This window comes from Pundamilia nyererei, unplaced genomic scaffold (genome assembly GCF_000239375.1).
Source record: "Pundamilia nyererei isolate P.nyererei 1_Seehausen unplaced genomic scaffold, PunNye1.0 scaffold00262, whole genome shotgun sequence".
NCBI lineage: Eukaryota > Metazoa > Chordata > Actinopteri > Cichliformes > Cichlidae > Pundamilia > Pundamilia nyererei.
Window position 1 is genome coordinate 195,898 of NW_005187663.1, and position 8,185 is coordinate 204,082.

Sequence of the window (8,185 nt, forward strand, 5' to 3'; positions counted from 1 at the left end):
TACTTGTGAGCAACGGCACATTTAAATCTTACAAATATAGTTATTTGGCTTATATCGTGATAGATATCGTTATCGCCTGAAATGAAAAAAACATATCGTGATATGAAAAAATCTCATATCGCCCAGCTCTAACGCATAGTATCAAACAAGCACCCCCCCAGGTTTGCCTTGTTCCTCCTGACCTTTATTCCACACTTCTGTGGAATACATATTGACAGTTCTCATAAAAGCTAGCATGTAAGCATATTCACACTTGGAAATGGCATTAATCTGTTTATTGCCTTTCATGAAATAACCAGTACAGACTCCACTCTTGGCTATAACATTATTATTCAGGAAGGGAGGTACTTCCTAAAAATAAAAATTGCTCCAATTCCTAACAACACAATATTTATGCAAAGCCAAGTGGAATCGCATATCTGCTTCTGTGCTTTTCTGTGTTTTCTCACATGCCTGAGAAAACTGTCCTTGTCCACATAATTATGAACCTGGCTCCAGATTTGGTGCCACTGACCTGGAGGAGGTGTGGTCTACATCCAGGAGCGGCTGGTTAAGGTTTGACAAGTCCAGGTTGTACTTTGTTTTGTAGTACTCAGCGAAAGTCTCATACTCTGGCGAAGGAAACTTGCTGAGTGGTGTCAGGTCTGCGTACACATCAGCGACATAGAAGCGATGAGGCTGGTCGAAGTTGCGATACCTGGAAAGTAGCAGCGAGGCGATTATCACGTTGTTTGGCTCAGCGTATACTTCATACAGCTGACACATTCACACAAAATCAATCCAGTACAGACACGTGCCGCTCCACTACCTTGGAATGATGACAGCATCCTGGTAGTCCTCCAGCTTAAAGGTGAAGGGGTTCTGCTTTGTGTACTGAGTAGTAGGAATGCCAGTGCGGGCCTCAGACTTCTCAATGTCTTCCATAAACTTAAAATCCATATCTAGTGTGTTGGAGTCTCCAACTGAAGAAGCCAAAGGAGAGAAGGAAAGATGGTTAACGAACATTTTAACACAGGTGGAAATGAATTTACAAACTGAACCGAGCACTCACCAACATTCAGAGGTAGAACACAGTAAGCAGAGTCAGCCATTGTGGGCATGAACTCCAGTGCAGGTTTCTCCAGGCGGAGAATATGGGAGAAAATGTACTGGTGGAGACGAGTGATGAGGTCGAGCTGGGCAGTGGTGAGCGTGAAGCCAGACTTCTGCAACTCGATGGAGATGGTCACCTCACCAGAGCGAGTGTACACCGGGAAATGGGGAATCTGGATCAAAGCAAAGCTGCTCGTTTTCACATGTATAACACGTCTACAGAATAAATGCTGAAGAATATTGTGAAGCACTGAGGTACTCAAATGTGCCGAAGCAACGTACTCGAGGTATGGGTTTGGCAGTCAGTATGCCGAAGCACCTGGTGGTGTCCTCTGGCGGGTAGAGCTTTCTTCTACGGAAATTGAGCTCATCAGGGAGGGGAGTGGTGAGCACCATCCCAATCACATACAGGTAGTAGCTCTGCTCCGGTACTGCATAACAGTCACACAGACACTCCGGTATCTGGAGATGGCAGAAACGGGACACAAGATTTTTGCACAGTACTGTATGCTCATTGAGTCAGCCCTCATGTTTCTCTATCCGGGTTTGCCTTTACTGCACTGGCAGTGCGTTTGGGATGAAAACTCATTCAACATTAACCAGTAACATGTTTTCCATATGGTAGTGCACCGCGGATCAAAATATGACTGTACTTTTCTTGCATTCGTAATTCCTTCAATCATAATTCCAACCACACTGGATGAAGTGCACCGTTCAGATACCGTTCACCTGCTGATTATTTTTTCTAGGCCTGCTACTTGTGTTGACCTCCGCTTGTCCAGTTTCCTTCCTTTTTTAAAGGTCACCATGTCATATTTTGGCAAGTTTACAGTTTGCTAAACTAAAGCAAATAGTGTGCTTTAGCAACAGGCTGCTAGTAAAGCATTTAAAGATACAATGTAAAAATGAGTCTTTGCTAATGTAAAAGTCAGTGTTAAATGGCTTAACTTGGCTCTGAAAATGTCAGGCACTGAAACTGGACTGATAAGTACGAAAGCAGCCAGCAATTAAGGTCTTTCACAGTTTTTCTTTAAAGAAGTCTGGAGTACTACTATATGCCAACACATTTACTTACTGGTGCGATATAGCAAGGTTCTGCCAATCCAGAGAGTCAGTGATGAGTTTGGATACAGCCAGTTGACCCCCCCCCATCCATCCCCCCATATCACCTCAGATTTTTGCAGCTGAATTACTTCAAAAACAGTCTGTAAACTGGTTCAGCCGTGCCCTCCCTGCATCAAATGCCTGCCTGTAATGAGCATGACGTACAGCTTTGGGGTAGCACTGCCTTCTCTTCGTAGAACCAGGCCGGCCTGGGACACTGGTCTCCTCCTCATCGTGAAGATCAAGCTCCTCCTCGTATTTTACCGTCTCCTTTCCCACGGGCATCAGGTGATCATCCAGTTCACCTTAGAAGGAAGAGGCAAAAGATGAAGCAATGAAGACAAAAATATCAAGATTAGTCTGCAAGATTGTTATTGTGGTTTTACCTATTTTGTGGAGTTTCTCACAGCATACTAGTGCAACTGCCTTCTCTGCCACTCTTGCACAATTCATCACTGGACCCTGTAGGTGCAAGTCAAAATATCAATCATCCTTTAGAAATATAAAAGGAGCACGTCAAAATGTTTACACTGGCAATTTTGAAAACTATAACAGCCTTCCTTACCTTGACAGGAACTCGCAGAGGGGAGTTTATAGGCAAGTAGAGAGTGGACTGGAAACATCCATCTCCCATCTCCATGGTTTTACATTTTGGTGCTAGGTGTGTGAATGGGTCGCTGGGCAGCCGAGCACAATACCTGAACACCAGGGCAGAAAGACCTTTTCAAATAATTATGGCAATATTTTTGATAGATACAGAGCTCTGCTGGTTCTTTCTCACATCTCAAAGTGCTTTACTGTTTTTTGCCACTTGTACCCAGGAATCATGAATGAAACACACACACACACCTCGAGGAAACTCACACTGGCACAGAGACAACATGCAAACACTTCATCTCTTTATTACAAACTTAGTGCTGATGCGATGGCGACTGGACTGTGTGTCTGACACTTTCACCGGATTGGGAACCCTGTACTGTCTTCAGCTATACTGACATGTAAAATGATGAGTGAGAGAAAAAGAAGCAGCAGTATCATGTATATGTTGGCTCCATGCAAGCAGAAACCGTGGGCAGCAGTTCACATGGATTTAAAGTGACAAACAAAAAGAGGCTGTTTGGAGCAACCGGCAGTCTCGATCAATAACAAAGTATTTGAGCTGGAAAGAAAAACATTCTGAAAATCAGAAAGCACACCTGTTAATGTGACCGATGGCTGTGTTGATGGTGACTCGAGGACCTCCATCCTCAGACCGCAGGACATAGGGTGGTAGAATGTTGTCATCATCCATCACCTGTTCCACTTCAAACTCACTCACCTCCACTGACTTGGAGCACTTATTCCTTAAGATCTGTTTGAGAGAAAATTAGGTCATTTGGCCCCTAAGCCAACAGACTAAGCATCTCAGTCTTGTCAGATCAAGAGAAAACATTACTTTTTCTATGGCCTTGTAGGTACTGAGATCTTCTTCAAAGGCTTTGGTCCTCCCAGTGTCAGCCAGCATGATGTAGTTGGAGACAGGTGCCCGAGCTCGGCCTTTGGACTGGACGTAGGACCTGTACTCTGTAGGCAAGTCAAACCGCACCACCAAGTTACACTTTGGAATATCTACGCCTTCCTCGACGATGCTGGTGGCAATCAGAAGGTTAGTTTCATGAGCCCGGAATTTGCGAAGAACCTGTCAGAGAAGGAAAAGGGGTCCTGAGTTCAGGAAGTGATAACAACAAAACAACCAAGAATTTAGCACGGTATCCACACATCTCTCCATCGTTCATTTTCAAAATCCAAGTTTTCTTTTATATTCAGCACAATTTCTTCCTGTAGTTATCTTATCAGATTCAGTGGCAGCGTCTGAACCCGGTGACCAGGTGCACAACATTTGCGAAAAGCACCTGACCGAGAAAAGTCTAGAAAGAGAAAGTGTTGTTGCCATGGTGCTCACTGTGCACACAACCACAAGTGCTAGCTCACAGGATTAGAGAAAACCATTAAATAACTCCAAACACATTTTTAAGACCTGTTCCAAGGTCCTCACAGGTCAGTGGGGTCAGAATGACTCTTTAGAAATAGTTACACTTGACTTTTCACAGAGTGCCACACCACTCAGAAGCTAATATGGAGAGAGTGTGATGGCTGACATCCCCAAGTTATCTCTCACTTACCTCCTCTTGCTTCCTGAACTCCACCTCCATTTGTTTGTTGCGTGCCTGGTTCTTGCCAATGCTGTGGCCAGTGATGAAGTTGCTACTTATATAAGCAAGCTCTGGGTCCTGCTTCCCTGCCTCCTTGATAAGACTGGAGAACAGAAAGAGTGTCAGTGATAACTCACCAAGGACAAAAACATGCAGCCAGTCAAACAACAGACGCCATCTTTCCAAACTTTTATGATTTATCACCAACTACCTGCTGCACTGACGATTTAGAGGGCGCGTTCATTCTCACCACATGCCTCTATCACTCAGCCACCAAAGTAAGAACAGAAAGGGTATTTTGGTACCTTAAGATGTAAACTCAATGGCTCTAAACACCGGGGATTTTTTTAAAATCCCAAAGCTACGATCATTAAGCTAGCCAGTGTATCTTATTTTGCCTCACTGTTACTGCTTTAAAAATACTTCTTTTTTTTTTTTTAAACACCTCGAAAAATTGTAAAAACGCAGACGAATTTTATATGATATCATCCATTTATGTCCACTAATTACAGACTATGACAGGCAGATTAACCACGAGTCAGTGCTCTCTCCTGCTGGTATTACTCCAGTTTCCTTCTGATGTCTGCAGCACTGACTGACTGACACACACGAAATAACACCAGTCTCTGAGCTGAAGCTATTATTCCTTGAAGTCCTTACCGATTGAGGACAACAGCTGTATAACGCCTCTCCACAAAGATGATTCCACACAGGATATTTGTGAATGGAGAGGGAAAGTTAGCTTCAGGCCTCTCTTTGGCTTCCACCTCTTCATCCTCATCTTCATCCTCAGAGTCGCTCCAGGACACATAGTTGTCCTGGTTGCGGTTGTTGTACCACTCCACACTTTCAAACTGCTGCCGCTCAAACGGCTTGTATTCGTGCAGGATCTCAAGCAGCCGTAGGACCTTTGGCGTGACAAACTTGAGGTCCAGGCAGGCGGGGGAGAAATGCTCCTCACAGAGAGCGTGCACTTTGCGCAGAATAGTGTCCGTGAAGAGTAGAAATTTGCGGCTGAGTTCCTCCTGCTCGTGTTTGATGTACTTCTGTAGCTCGCGCACCATGATGCCTGCTGCCTTATCCGCACACCAGGGCCCCAGCACCTGCAGTACGGCCCGGCAGTCATTGAGGACCTGGACGGGAAGGGCACAGTATAAACAACAAGTTCACAGAGTAGGCTGTTCTACAGCTCACCTTTCTACTTGTAATTTTAGAATCTTCTCTAAGGACATTTTTCCATCATCATGGCTGGATAGCCACCAGTAAAAATCTCCCAAATAAGCATGGCAAATTACAAAATCTTCTCAGGTATACCCAGTATACCACATTATGACTGTTTCAGCAACCTCCCTTATATTGATACTAAAATTATTATTCCTTATCCAGGGATGATGACCATTATTCTCTCACTGATGAATTCAAAAATACTGGCAGTTGTACCCTTCAGCCTTCTAGTATGGTATCAATTTTGGCATGGTGACGACAATACCACAACATTTTATGGCTGAAAGGTAAAAAGTGCGGCGAAGAATCCACTAATGGTGCTGAAATCATAATAGCTGCTGACTGCATCGGCCCGATGAGTAGTTACATTTCTCGGGAGGCGCACGTCCACTTATGTCTTAGATTTAGTGCTGAAGCATAATTCAGGCATTACATCGATGGTTAACGCTCAGGGATCAGAAAATGCATAAAGCAACAGCCTGATGAGTCCAACACATGGGTGTACAGTAAGGTTGGGCATGGACGTATATATCGACTATCGCCGACAGGCTCAGGCTTTCACCCATCGTTTTTACAAGAGCAATTTATTTATTTATTTGCCCATGAGCAAGTTTTCTAATAATGTTGGTTGAAGCTAAGAGAAGCAGTCAACGAAAAAAATAATGACACTATTTTAACAGCATCCTCTTCTAGCTGCAAACAAATGCAGCAATTCATTTACTCAAACTCATAACAGTAAAAAAAGAAAGGCAGTAGCCTACGTTCAGAAAAAAATCAAAAACATTTTATTTAAATTAAGAAAAAACCCACAATGGTGGGGAGGGAAACAAAGAGAAACTGCCTTCTTTTTTCCACTATAACCGTGTTTACAGGCCGTTCCAGTGTTTGTCTGACTTACACACTCGACCAAACAACAAATACAAAATTAAACCAAAAGTAAGTAAAAAAAAAAAAAAAAAAAGTTTAAAAAAAAAAAACGCCAACGTAATGTACAGTCTTCTGTGCAAGTTGGCGCATCTCAATTAAATAAATAAATGAATATTCCAAAAACTATATTAATCCTGAAAGAAAGAAGAAAAGGTAAAATATTCCCTGCAAACAAAACAAATTCTGAATGCGCAAATCAGTCTGTGCACGATTACATTGGTCACCCATCAAAAACTGAACTGCGTGACTATCGCCGGTTATTGGACTGATGGTTGTTGGTTGGAAAATTTTGACATATTGCCCAACCTTCGTGTACAAATATACAAAACCTGCAAAAACGATGCTGGTCTTTTCTGCGGTTAGTGAGAGGCACAGAAACCACCTCCAGAGTATGATGAAGTAAATAACCGTAGGATAAATAAAACTGAGATGAAGAAACACTAAATTTTAAAAAGGCAGAAAACCTTTGGAACTCTGACCTGTTTGGAGATGAATGTGGGATCACGGTCCTCCTTGACCACAGATATGTTGCAGTCATTCAGGAAGTGAAGAGCTTCATTGAGTTCAGCCTGCAAACGGGAGGAGAGGCCACTCTTGTCCACGTAGGAACCGCAGTCCAACACCACTTCTCTTGGCTGAGAGGCGTATCTAAAACATGACCCTGTATTGTGAGCATTTCACTGCCACCATTACTGGTTTTCAGTCTAGTTTCACATGTGTCACATACAATGGTGTGAAAAAGTGTTTGCCCTCTTCCTGATTTCCTATATTTTGGTACGTTTGTCACATTTAAATGTTTCACATCATCAAACAATTTTAAATATTAAAACAAACACAAGTAAACACAAAATTTAGTTTCTAAATTAAGCTGTTTACCATTAAAGGAGAAAAAAAATCCAAACTTACATGGCCCTGTGTGAAAAACTGAATGCCCCCTAAACCTAATAACTGGTTGGGCCACCGTTAGGAGCAACAAATGCAATCAAGCATTTGCCATTGGAGGAATTTTGACCCACTCATGTTTGCAGAATTGTTGTAATTTAGCCATATTGGAGGGTTTTTGAGCATGAACCACTTTTTTAAGGCAATGCGTCCCAAACGGATTCATGTCAAGACTTTGACCTGGCCACTCCAAAGTCTACATTTTGTTCTTCTTAAGCCATTCGGAGGTGGACTTGCTGGAGTGCTTTGGATCATTGTCCTGCTGCAGAATCCAAGTGCTTGAGGTCACAAACAGATGATTGGACATTCTCCTTCAAGGTGTTTTGGTAGACAGCAGGTTCCACTTACCAAGTCTTCCAAGTCGTGAGGCAGCAAAACACCCGTTCCTATTTAGCGCTTTTCTACTCTGAGCACACGTGTACATTCACACCAGCAGTTTTTTCTGTGCTGTTCCTAACTGCTTTCTGTCCAAGTGGTTTTTAAGCAGCTCACTGAGCATTTGTCAACAAGCAATCTGTATGAACTATTTCAGTCTGCTTTTAGACCAAATCACTCCACAGAAACAGCTTTAGTCAAAGTGGTAAATGATCTGCTGGTAAATGCAGACAATGATCGCACTTCAGTTTTATTACTGCTGGATCCAAGTGCTGCGTTTGACACTGTGGATCACTGCATGTTATTGGATAGGCTTGAACATTTTATTG

General features: G+C 42.9%; 1 protein-coding gene across 1 annotated transcript in view; it reads right to left on the minus strand.

Moving 5' to 3' along the window:
• dicer1 (dicer 1, ribonuclease type III) overlaps positions 1 to 8,185 on the minus strand; it is a 30,845-nt gene that overhangs the window by 12,960 nt on the left and 9,700 nt on the right. Inside the window, exons 8-19 of the mRNA XM_013915171.1 lie at positions 7,019 to 7,187; positions 5,049 to 5,521; positions 4,359 to 4,491; positions 3,632 to 3,874; positions 3,393 to 3,547; positions 2,762 to 2,894; positions 2,583 to 2,658; positions 2,362 to 2,501; positions 1,375 to 1,554; positions 1,052 to 1,265; positions 809 to 962; positions 515 to 697 (exon numbers count right to left, since the gene is read on the minus strand). Of these exons, the coding sequence (XP_013770625.1) occupies positions 515 to 697; positions 809 to 962; positions 1,052 to 1,265; positions 1,375 to 1,554; positions 2,362 to 2,501; positions 2,583 to 2,658; positions 2,762 to 2,894; positions 3,393 to 3,547; positions 3,632 to 3,874; positions 4,359 to 4,491; positions 5,049 to 5,521; positions 7,019 to 7,187 (2,253 nt within the window). The remainder of the gene's footprint in view (positions 1 to 514; positions 698 to 808; positions 963 to 1,051; positions 1,266 to 1,374; positions 1,555 to 2,361; positions 2,502 to 2,582; positions 2,659 to 2,761; positions 2,895 to 3,392; positions 3,548 to 3,631; positions 3,875 to 4,358; positions 4,492 to 5,048; positions 5,522 to 7,018; positions 7,188 to 8,185) is intronic.